General features: G+C 32.9%; 1 protein-coding gene and 1 long non-coding RNA gene across 2 annotated transcripts; both read right to left on the reverse strand.

Moving 5' to 3' along the window:
- Positions 1-3,530: 3,530 nt before the first annotated feature.
- LOC106111969 (glycine-rich protein DOT1-like) lies at positions 3,531-6,378 on the reverse strand. The gene is made up of 4 exons (XM_013294189.1): positions 6,083-6,378; positions 5,221-5,434; positions 3,891-4,317; positions 3,531-3,685 (listed from the first exon to the last, which is right to left on the reverse strand). The coding sequence occupies exons 1-4, from the start codon at positions 6,344-6,346 to the stop codon at positions 3,667-3,669; spliced, it is 924 nt and encodes a 307-aa protein (XP_013149643.1). The 5' UTR covers positions 6,347-6,378; the 3' UTR covers positions 3,531-3,666.
- A 3,931-nt stretch (positions 6,379-10,309) lies between these two features.
- On the reverse strand, positions 10,310-12,252 carry LOC106111785. The gene is made up of 2 exons (XR_001226194.1): positions 11,767-12,252; positions 10,310-10,446 (listed from the first exon to the last, which is right to left on the reverse strand). It is a non-coding gene; the product is annotated as an uncharacterized LOC106111785 (long non-coding RNA).
- Positions 12,253-12,795: the final 543 nt, after the last annotated feature.

Raw genomic sequence — 12,795 nt, forward strand, 5'->3', positions numbered from 1 at the left:
TTCAGACAGTTCCATAAACAATATAGAGACGGCCACTGTTTTTCTGCTTTTTTAAAAATTAATACAAGACAAGAGAGGACGAGTGTACAAATAGTTTTTTTTAATACATCCTATTAAAAATAGTTCATGATAGATGTAATAAATTGCATTGCAATGCTATATTAATATATCACGATTTTTTAATTACAATATGATGCGCTTTATGAAATCAAAAATTTGTAGGTAATTAAATACACGGTCGGTAATTTCAAATCACAGAGTAAATTCAATTTACATTTAAGAATGGCTTAGCAAGCACTTTTAATTGTTACTGATTCGATTTTATTATTTTTCCATCCTTATTCACTTAATAGCTCCTATGTGGGTTTAATTACTTCAGTTTTATTGACATTTTCTATTAACATTATATTACTCGTTATGGTAAAAACACCCGTAAAACGATTTAACAAGTCGTATTTCTACTTTCATCTCTCTATGACGAATGTAACATGTATCATTTTATTTTAAAGCTTGTTTTCATACGTGTAAGTTGTGACAAGTAAATAGCTTGTAATTCGTTATCATAAATATTCAACGGGTAACTGAAAGCTGTAGAAAGTTGGAACGGAGTAGATTTTCCTTTTGTACGACTGTACAGTCGTCAGTCTTGCGGTCGAATATTGCAACGACATTTGAATATGTAATCTTCGAATAAACTATCGCACAACTGTTGTCCGATCGTCGACTGTTTCGCAGTAATTCAACTGTTTAGTTGCACAAATAAATAGTAGTGTGCGCACCTCCATATAAGCTTATAGGAATCAAAGCGAGACTAAAAAGTTGTGCGATTGTTTAGTTTCAGGTGCTTGCTTGCTCTAAGAAACGCTTGTGAAGTAAAGGGTTCAAGATTTGTTTCGGTATTCAGATTTAAAACCGTTTAATTAACATCGTTTTATAAATAGTTATGTTTACATTATTTTGCTAAAATATTTCTCATAGTTAAATTCGAAAAAAAGACCTAACTCTATAGTCCATTGTTATAAAGAAAGTAGCAAATTCAAGCTTTAATATTCTTGATTTTAACACTGCTGAGACATTTTTCAACATTTCTGCATTAACAATATTATATTTCGCCTTTGGTTTTACAACATGCATGCAATTCAATACAAAGAATTGTTTCATGTTGAAACAATATGAATTTCAAATCACTAACCTTTAAAAACACTTTGTTTATTTTTCCGTCAACTTGTAATATATGATCAAGACACTGAACAACTTTTTCTGTGTGGATCTGTGATATTTACGCAGACAAAAGAAACTGGGGCTTTGAAAAAACTTAAATTGAAACCAGAAATTGTAGCGCCATTAACTGAGCAGTATTTTAATAGTTTGCAATAAAATCGATATATCTTTACCAGTTTAAAACATTTTTTTGAGATTTATAGTACTACTCTATTTTGTGATGTAAGTGTGATCATTTTTTTTAGTTATTCTGAATTTTAGTTAAATGTTTCTCGTAGTAACCGACTATGGTTTATCTTACTTCTTACTAATATTATAAATGCGAAAGTTTCGATGGATGGATGGATAGATGTTTGAGAGTTTGTAGACTATACGGCTTAAGGGATCTCGATGAAATTTGGCATAGATGTGGAGAATAGTCTGGAGGAACATGGAGGCTACTTGTTTTTGTTTTTGTTTATTCCGCGCGGACGGAGTCTTGGGCGAAAGCTAGTTAGTAAATATTGTTTATTAGTGATTTAGGTTAAATTTAATTATAAATCTCAACTATATTTAAATGAAGGTTAATTTGATGCAAAGGTGAAATGTCATCGTGCTATCGTTGTGCTAAACAAGATAAACGCTTATAATGTTTTAGGTTGAAATAAACATTTAATACTACCTACATAAATGCCGGTTTGATTTGTAGATGCAAGTCTATTTATAATGTTTATCTCTTATGTTTATTCACTTTGTTTCGTGGAATCTTCGTGTTTATACATTTGTCTTCGTTATTTCATACTAGCTTTCGCTCGCAACTCCGTCCGCGTGGAATTAAAAATAACAAAAGTGAGTAGCCTTAGTGTTCTTTCAGACTATTCTCTACATCTATATCAAATTTCATCGAAATCCGTTGAGCCGTTTAGGCTACAGACTATAACAAACATCCATCCGTCTAAACTTTCGCATTTGTAGTATTAGTATGATAGACACACTTAATTTTGAACATTTGTAGCCATTTGAAGTTATATATCTATCATTCGATTAACATTTTTCCACGCACTGTCGTAAGATTGTATTAATAATGTTTAACGTAGCAGCTAAATTTCCTAACCACATTAAATGTTACTGTTAATAAAAGTTGTCTTGTAAACTTTGGGACATTCTGACACAATTTTAATTATTTTACTTACAAGAATGTCCCAGCAAAGGAAGCCTACTTGTAAAAATGTATGATTTTAAATAATAAAAATGAATTTAAACTACAAAGTGTGCTTTTCAAACTTGATGACAAATGAATAGTAAACCTATTCATCTGTCATTACAACCTTAACACCGAGTAGCTTTTTCGGTTTAATCCGCGTTATTTATGATTGATTGACTACGATTAGTTTAATTGGCTGTCGTGACTCGAGTCGTGGATATAATAGTGTTAGGGAAGGTGGGGAAGGGGAAGGGATTCGCTGAAATATTCAAATGTAAATACTTGTACTTTATTCAGGTTAGGGTCACTCGTGAGTAGTAATATAATTACTGACTTTAACACGATTTTTTTATGTCTACACTGATGAAAAAAAATAGCCAATGTAGCTATTAAATTATTTAGATTGTTTGCTATGGTAAAAAAATAGGCGTTTTACTACAAATACTGTCCATAATATTATTTAATTGTGTTATGTAAAACCTTAAAGAGGAACATTTAGAGTATCAATTAAAACTATTTCCATGCTTCCAGTTCAAGTTATTCGTGATTGTTGCTTAAAATAAACCTTCCATTAATTTCCAGTGAATTGGTACGAAACTGTCCAATTGGTAAAAACTAAGGTTTTTGGATTTATTAGGAGATTTAGTATATCGAAATAAAACTATACGCTTGCACAAAAATACATTTACTTTTAAAGTTTACCTTATAACATATTTTTCCACATGTTATAAACCTAACTAAACATAATTATTGCACTGACTTTGAAGTTGTTTATGTTAGTAATTCTATTAATTCGAAATTAAGACGCAGTTTTATTACAATTTAATAGTTAAAAAAAAATATTTGAACTACAGTGTAAAATGTTTACATACATTTTTTTATATATTGTAGATTTAGTGCGCGCATACCTTTGATTAAACTATCGCACAACTGTTTAGTCGCGTTTTGATTCCTATGAGCTTATATGGAGGTGCGCAGATTTTTAGTTGTGCAACTAAACTGTTGAAGGGACTGCGAAACAATTGACAATCAAGAGTCGCCCAACAGTTGTGCAATAGTTAAGTCAAAGGTGTGCGCCTACTCTAAAGCATAGAATTTTGATGTAAAAATAAATAATGTGGAATAATAAGTGAAACAATAAAAAACAGTTATATTGTTATTAACCACCATGTACACATTAAACTGCAAATGCTAAACGGCAAAGATTCAATCTCACTTCGGTAGATATCCTTATTCTAGATGTTTGAAGATCATACCGAGCATTATTTGCGTTTTCCATAACTGAAAAGAGAAAATTTAAATTAAATGCAGAATACCAATCATAATAACACATTTTAGTTTATCACGTGTTAATAATTCGCTTGTAGACGACGTCGACTTAATATTTCAATTTTAATCTTCAAATAGCTTATTTACGGTCTGCCGTTTTATTGCAATATTGAGGTAAAGAGTACTTAGTTGATTTACACAATCTTGTAATACTCACGAGTGGGAGTTAGCGTGCGCCGTGGCAGTGGCGGTGGCCGTTGCAGTCGCACTGCCACCGCCGCCGCCATAGCCGCCGCAGCCGCCGCCACAGCCGCCACCGTGTCCACCTTGGCCGTAGCCACCGCTACCACCATGGCCACCGTAGCCACCGTTGCTATAACCACCGTCGCCACCGCCGTAACCGCCGCCAAAGCCGCCGCCGTAGCCACCGCCACCGCCTCCTCCGCCTCCACCACCTCCGCCGCCACCGCCACCGCCGTATCCTCCGCCGTAACCTCCGCCATAGCCTCCGCCGTTGCCGTAACCACCGTTGTTATATCCGCCGCCATTGTTATATCCGCCTCCGTGTCCATAACCGCTGTTATCATATCCACCGTGGTAGCCGCCGTGACCGCCGTAGCCACCGCCATATCCCCTGCCATGTCCTGGAAGTGACATTACATAAATGAACAAAATTATTTTATAAGACATGAAGGAGACCTGATATCGATTATATCTGCCAGTACGAAATATAAATACATTGTTGACATTATGGTTGATGCAACTTGCAAGGTCAATTTTACCATTTAGAGTTACGAAAAACAATAAATGAATGAATAATACAAAACATACGTCAGACGTCCAATACTCCTGGTCACAAAATAATCTTAATATTGCAAAACGACATTCGATGATATAAATGCAAATGGTGTTTTTTTAAACTGCATTAAATAATGTTGCACCTAATTATGCACATCGTGTGCATTTGGTGAATAATATTTTCATCAATGTTAAATGTCAAAAAGTCAACTGAGTGTAAGATGCGACTACGTATGGAATGATTGATAAATCATCAACAGCAAACTCAATAACATATCTCGAACCTTTGCATTGGTTCAAATTTAACTGATCTGTAGATCACAATTGCAATAGATAAATTAAATAAGGCTATCTAGTAATTTTTGTATACATTTTTATATAAAGTAATTGAAATAATTCTTCAATTTATTTTTTTGTTATATTAATGATTTAAATACAGATTTATATTAATTTTCGTCACATTCATTACGTTGCACTGCACGGCCTTGCTATTTAGTGACAAGGAAGTAATTATCATACTTCATACTTAAATTATAAATGCGAAAGTTTAGATGGATGTATGGATGTTTGTTAGAGTTTGTAGCCTAAACGGCTGAACGGATTTCGATGAAAATTGGTGTGGATGTAAAGGATAGTCTGGAATAACACATAGGCTACTCACTTTTGTTTATTTTAATTCCACGCGGACGGAGTCGCGGGCGAAAGCTAGTATTTTAAATAAATGTATTAATTTAAATACAATTGCTTACCATGTTCTTTCACCAATACAATAGTTTTGGTGGGTTCTTCGTAACCGCCATGGCCGCCATAACCTCCGCTATAACCTCCGCCATACCCGAAACCTCCGCCAAAGGATATCCCGCCTCCACCTCCACCTCCGAGAAGAAGGCTCTTTAACAGATGTCGCTTCTGTCGGTTTTGTCTCACTGGCTGAGCATTCTCTTGGTCTGAAGTCTTGAGCTTCTGTAATTGTTATTAAGTTGTATTACTGAAAATTGCGTGGGTTTAAAATTGTTAAACACATTATTTTGATTTTGTAGCGTTTATTATAGTTAAATTATAATAACATAATACATCAAAATAGAACTCTTTACAAAAAAAACTTTTTTTATGGAAAATTTCTTATATGTAAAGTGAAACTTATTACAGGTGAAGAATACTAATTGTCTCTTTATGATTCACGGTATTGTGGTAAATATTTGTATTTCAAAGTAATTATAAAAATATTACGTATTAACTCATGTTATTTTTACAGTACATAATGATAATTAAAGTTTCACTGGTCACTAAGCAACATTTCTCATTTAATTTTAAAAAAATTCATTCACTTTAATGAGTTACTTAAATCTCGAAATAAAGAGTCGAGGTCTGTGCTTCTGAAACAGGTTTTAAAGTAATAATAAAATTATTACATACACTATTTTTTGTACTTAAAACAGCGAAGAACTCGTTCGTATACATCTGAATATCACCTTGGATAATATTTTGGAACTATACAAAAGTAACATTATGTGAACACTTATTTTTCTTTACAGATTAAAAAATACTCTAAAGTAATTGCCAAAAAATATCTCTATTTTGAGATTTTCATATAAAAGATTTCAACGTTACCTGAACATAAATAGGTTGAGGGTTGATTCCTAAAGATTTAGCAGAGGTCTCCCGTCCACTTGGCGGCGGGTTCTCTTGGGCTAAGAGTACTAAAATCGGGAACTGTCTGGACCGATCATTAGCGTGAGTCCTGGAGTCCTTGGGGGGCGCAAGCACTGGTGCCACGAGTACCACCCTCTCGCCGGCGTCTAGGGCATTGTCACCGACCGTGGCACAGGCCAGTCCGGCCAATGCCACTACGCTCACCACCACACTGAATCCCATTGTGTACTGCCGCGGGACGCTCCGCTACGACCTATTTATACATTCGATATCTGACGCCATCATACGTCACTATTCGCAGGATACTTCGTAGAACATTTTCTCACGGTGACGTTACAAAAAGTAGGCTTTAGTAATGCAATTTTATAGGTAATTATTAGTTGTGTTGTTTGTTGATATTAAATGTACCATTATGTTACGCTTGCACCCGACAATTTGCAAAGTCCGTTCGCATATCTGGTTATTCCTAAAGCGGCCGCCCGAGTTGATATGGATATATTTAAACATGACCATTAACAGTAGATATATTTTTAATTCCATTTGTCTAGAGATACTAAAATTCACTTTATTTAAAAACCGAAGCCAGCAAAGTCGCATCTCAATCGATCGATCGAACTGTACTAGCTATGACCTAGGTGATCTATGACGCTGATGAAGGGCACTATAAAGGTTCAAATACACGTGAATTTTGTCATCTTTAAAGTAAATAATTTTATTGTATGGTTACTTCTTTAGTTTGCGTAAACATTAATACGTTAATCGCTTAAAAAATTGGTTAGTTTAAACCATAAAAATAATTTATGAGATATAATAAAGACAACATCAATTAATCTGTTTTCAATTTAAAGATGTTTTGATTTAATTTTTTCCTAGACACCATTGTTCTTAGCATGTGTCAGCAACGTGGGTCTCAAACCTACCCTAAGTACATTCCAGTGAATTAAATTAGTTACTGTATTTAGTATTCATTGGTATTGTTTCTGCTTATCATCGTCACGGTGGTTACGTGCTATCTGTTTGTAGGAAATAATATCTTATGAAACATGGTTTACGTAATTATGCATCTGTATGGAGATTGCTTTGAACGTAAAATAATAACTACTTAGTAATCGGTAAAATCCTATTAAACGTGGAAAAGGTTTTTCCTCAAGAATCCGGATCATTGTTTAGTCTGCGAATGACATTAAATATGCAAATAAGGATGTCATTTGAAGAAGATATCTGTTATCTTATTGTCTTCATGAACATTTTCAAATTGAATTTGATAAAGAGGTTTATAAACCTTTAATTTTACGCTTCTTTTCCTTAATTAATTAAATTTCAGAATTGCAAATATATATAATATAATTATATTCTTTGTTAAATTGTTCAGTATATTTAAATCATTATTCTAATTGAATATCGCAGGGATCTTCAGTTAAAACAAATGACGATACGTTTTAATTGCTTTTTTGCAAATGCGGTCTTTGATTGGATAAAAACAGTAGAATCAATGCATAATACAAAGATTAATTTTAACTATCAGGAACTTGTTTTTTTATGAATTTTGACTGATAATCTTCCTAATATTATAAATGCGAAAGTTTAGATGGATGGATGGATGTTTGTTAGAGTTTATAGCCTAAACGGCTGAACGGATAACGATGAATTTTGACATAGACGTAGACGATAGTCTCAAAGAACACGTAGTCTACTAACTTTTTTTTAATTTCATGCGGATGGAGTCGCGAGTGAAAACTAGTTTTATATAAACACATACTATGATTATAATGTGATTCTATATAGTTTTGGTAATTAACTATTCTCTTTCATTTCATCTTAAGGAAGATAAAAATTTATTAATTGTACTCTACAACCAGAAACGATGAAGACGTTACTTGTTTTTACAAAGGATTAATCTAATAAGAATAATACGAGTATCAAACTGGTTTTCGTCGAACATTGCAATGATTTTTTATTAGTTATAACAATTTGTTTGCAATCTGTGTTTCTCACAGGTGTTGTTTTTGATATGCTTCTATGTGATTAATTTTGTAGAATTAACATATTTAGCTCGACGATCAAGAATTATTAGCAAATACAGATATTTATTGAAATTGAAATCTTTAACAAGCTAGCTTTATTAAACCTTAATAAGTTCTTAAACCATCAGTTGGTACAGTTTTTCAATCAATAGTTTTTTCGTTTTTAATGTCCGATGCGCGACGTGACCGCGAATAAAAGCTAACTAATACTCGCCCTGAAGAAGGACCCCGAAGGGTCTGAAACTAGATAAAAACGTTAGTTGAGCCGTTTTTTCGGTTAAAGTTTATGTTATTAAATTGCAAAACTCATACCTTCTCTTTTGGATTTATGATCGCAAAAATGTAAGAACGCAAATAGTCAACGCTAAACTAAAAGAAAACGACATACCAAAATCAAGTTACGAAGATTTTACTCCTACAAAACAAATTATTGATAGAAAAATTTATATCAGGCGCTAACGTCATCTCGAATTTGAATAAACTGATTTATGTCATTGCTTCTTTTAAATGCAAGAAGGTGCTTGCGGTGACGGCGGACGTGGACAGAATGTACGTCTTAAGGATTCAATACATTACTACTCCATTTATAATGGGTTTAACCAGTATCCGGGTCGGGTAATAGATCCATTACTAATCTCCCAATGTAAGATGTGGATGAAGAGAATCCAGGGTTAACTCAACGTATTTACCTATCAACTAAATGCTGCTTTAAGAGGACTATCTTCTTTGTTTAATATTTTTCATACATGAAAGTATTTTTTAAATAACAGTAAAGTTAAACTAGTGGTTCCAACGCGCAGACGCATTGTAGAACGGTCTGTCCTCGGCGGTATTTCCAAACCAATACGACTTAGGGTCCTTCAAGAAGCGAGCCTATCATTTTCTCAAAGGCCGGCAACGCTTCTGAAGTTCCTCTGGTGTTGCCACCTTGGTGTTCACACCGCTCGTTTGCTCCCTTTTATTATAAAATAAAAAAAAATGAATAGCTTATGTGTTCTTCGAGAATATCCCCTACGTCTATCCCAAATTTCATAGAGTTCCGTCTAGCAATTTAAGCTACAAACTCTAACAAACATCCATCCATCCAAACTTTCGCATTTATAATATTAGTAAAATTAATAACGAATTTCGATTCATTAAAGCCGTAATATTACCTGATCATCATATAACGTGGGTCGATTCATTTACAGCGGATCAAATGCTATAAAAACTGCAACATTTATTAGTCTGGAAACTTTATAACTAAAGATTAATACTATTATTATTAATGACTACTCATTAAGATACCAGTAAATAAAATACCTTTCAATACATAACAGAGTAAATAAAATATAATGTATTCTCTTTTTTAAAATAGGATTCCGTTTTGATGACACCGAAGAGTTGACCAGTCATTTTGGAAATTACTGTAATTAAAATACTCCATTTAAAATATATATCAACTGCAATTAATTCTTGAGGTGTGCAATCTTTTATTTCAGCTGCGAATATCCGTACAGTAGGAATGTAGTACAATAAAAATGATTACATCTTACTTGTTAAATGGGCTTTTTTCCAACAGAATGCAGACGTATAAATTCGTAATTCTTTTCCGACTATATTAAGAACGGGCGCACACCATTGACTTATCGCATAACTGTTGTGCGGTTGTCGATTGTTTCGCAGCTATGCAACTGTTTAGTTGCACAACTAAAATTCGAATAGTATCCGCGTCTCCATATAGGAATTAAAGGGAGACTAAACAATTGTGCGATAGTTTAGTCAATGGTGCGCGCTAAGGAAGAGCAAGCTACATATATCTGTAAAAATATCTGACTGCTGTATCCGCAAACTGGCATTGAACTTTACACTTTTTCTTTGTCCGTATATAAAAAAATCTGATGTCATTAATACATAAACAACCTTAAAGATATTTCCGATAGTTATTGTTGACGTTTAATACGCTTGGCTTGGGTGGAATTGCGATTTAATAATGGGCCTGTCCCACCACTGTGTGATAGAGGTTAAGAAAGCTTAAAAATGACGTCACTGTCAGATAAGGTAAATAAATCCGATATTTCCATCACATATTTTAGATGTTGGATTGTTATCGGACAGTTTACAATTGTGAGACAGACCCTAAATCTTATAATGTTGTTTTTCAATTTAAAGTAAAAGTAAATATGATAATCATTCTATTTATTGAGAACCTTAAAGAAAGATGGTAACACATTTTTAAATTAGTTTTTAAAAATTACAATTCAAATATGGAAATTGCTAGTAAATTGCATGTCTGGGGTTGATGCGTTCTTCTAGTCTCTGTAACAAAGGAAAAAATATATGAGATATACAAGTTCCATAGTCCGTAGATTATCGAAATACACCCCAATCGTGGTGTTGCAGTAAACTGTTTCTACTTCTGAATTACCTTAATTTTAAGGGCCTCCACTAGCGCGATTTCGCGACAATATGAAGGTTGAAATTCCACTTATGAATGTCTACTTATATTTCAATACGTCCATATATTATTGCTAGACTGATATTACTTTCTAGTTTCGCGTCATTTTATGTATACTAATTTTAAAAAGAGGAAATATTTGTATTTTTGTATGTATTGAAACGCGAAAATTACTGGATCGATTTCAGAAATTCTTTCTCTGTTAAAAAGTTACGTTATCATTAACTTACATAGATTACATTTTTTTTATTTTTAATTTATAGTGGACGAAGTCGCGAGCAACAGCTTGTGTTATAAAATCATCCACAAAATATTACTTTTTTTTAATTTTTATTAACTCGATGTTTACTGATTTTAAAGATCGAATTACATAATTTTCTCGACCTGAGCCTTGATCTTTAAATGTATGAAAACTTGAGTCTGGTAATATTCACTTTATTGTGAATTTATATCAGAACAAATACATCACAATAATAAAGAGTTAAATTCAGTCAGACTACGTAATTAATGACGATATTCTACCATTAATATTTGTCGGTAATTTCCAAAGAGATGAGCATTAAACTAACTCCTGTTGACATGATTTCCAACACATTGTCTAGTTGCATTTATTAATATTATCTCTTGTTTTAATCTATCTGTTGGTATGCATCATAAATGCATCTTAGAGGACGGGAATAGCTTCACGCTCAACTTTGACTATGAATTGTAATGAGGCGCTATGACTTTCAAAGGACTGTGTCATCAGACAACGCAACATCCGTGTACTTTTATAAGAGAACATAATAAAAAACCTAATATATAACTAGAGAAACCCATGACGATATCTGCGACATTGCTTTTAGATATTCCTAAGTTTCCCATTGTTTTATTACAAAGGTTTTTTTATTGTTTTAAAGTATTTATTAATTTTTTTGTTTTTATAAGAAAAGCGGGCGAACGAGCAACGGATCGCTTGATATTAAGTTATCCGACATATATCCCACATATAACATCTGCAATGCCAAGTGTACTGCAGATGCGCTGCCGGCCTTTAAGGGAGGAGTACGCTCTTTCAGTACATTTCTTTATCTGTTGCTATTTTTGCTCCGATTTTCAACAATAGGCGATTAGGGGATTGGAATCTATATCTCTACTTTATTTCTAATTATCTTACAAGCGGTATGGGATAATTTCCTTACCTCTACATAAATAAGTTCCGTTTCCTTTCCCATTCTAGGCACATCCATATAATGATTATTTTTGTTGGCCAGTAGTAACAAAACTGGAAAGTCTTTAGCTGTCTCCGTAACACGCGCTTTTGAATTCATAGGCGAAGCTAGCACGGGATATATTACTCCTATACTATCACTTTTAGTTGGTAATAAATCTGCACTAAATATATTTACTAGTATTAATAATGTTGTAATTCTTATTTTGTTTCTCAATTTATCGTATCTATGAATTAAACTCATCGTGGCTAAAGCAGAATGTTGTTGTTAATAAATAGGAAGCCGTTATATACGTTTGTTGTGATTCCAATAAGATCACGATTTGCGAAAGGTTGAGTTTAAAGTTTTATGTTCCTTTTAGATTTTGTCCTTGATTTTATTTGAGATCGATCAAAATTTAAAACCGATTTTGGCGGTTTTACAATCAACTTGGAAGATTTTAATGGCGTATCTTAAAGTTAATGTTGAATTAATAAAATGTTCTTAAATAATGAACAATTTATTTAATGTAAGCGTAGTGATTTTATTTGCTTGTTTTTTATTTATCACGGTTTTACTCTTTTTTTCTTAATTTTTTGGGACTGATAATTATTGTATTAGTCTAATGTTCAAATGATACTACGCCATTATATAGGGCCAGTATCTAAATTGCCAGTCAATCATTGTTTAAATGGATACGTTAAATCAATATTACATTATCACAATAAACAAGTGTATTCTAATTTTTTTTATTGAAAATAAGATTACGTACAAACTTCAGTAATTCATCTTCCTGACCTTATAGAAAGACTAGGCCCAAGTCGTATACGTTCGCTCATTTTAACGTCATAAACTTAGTTTTTCCTGTTTTGGTTTAATGTAGTACAAAATACAGGTTAAGTAAGTTTGAAACGCAAATTTTATAGTTTGATTTTAAGGAAATAATTTAACTATAATATCATCTTGGTCGTCATATATCCTTAAATTTAAAAATTCTGTTATAAAATTGAAACGGAAGGT

This window comes from Papilio polytes, unplaced genomic scaffold (genome assembly GCF_000836215.1).
Source record: "Papilio polytes unplaced genomic scaffold, Ppol_1.0 DF824146.1, whole genome shotgun sequence".
In the NCBI taxonomy this organism is placed as follows: domain Eukaryota; kingdom Metazoa; phylum Arthropoda; class Insecta; order Lepidoptera; family Papilionidae; genus Papilio; species Papilio polytes.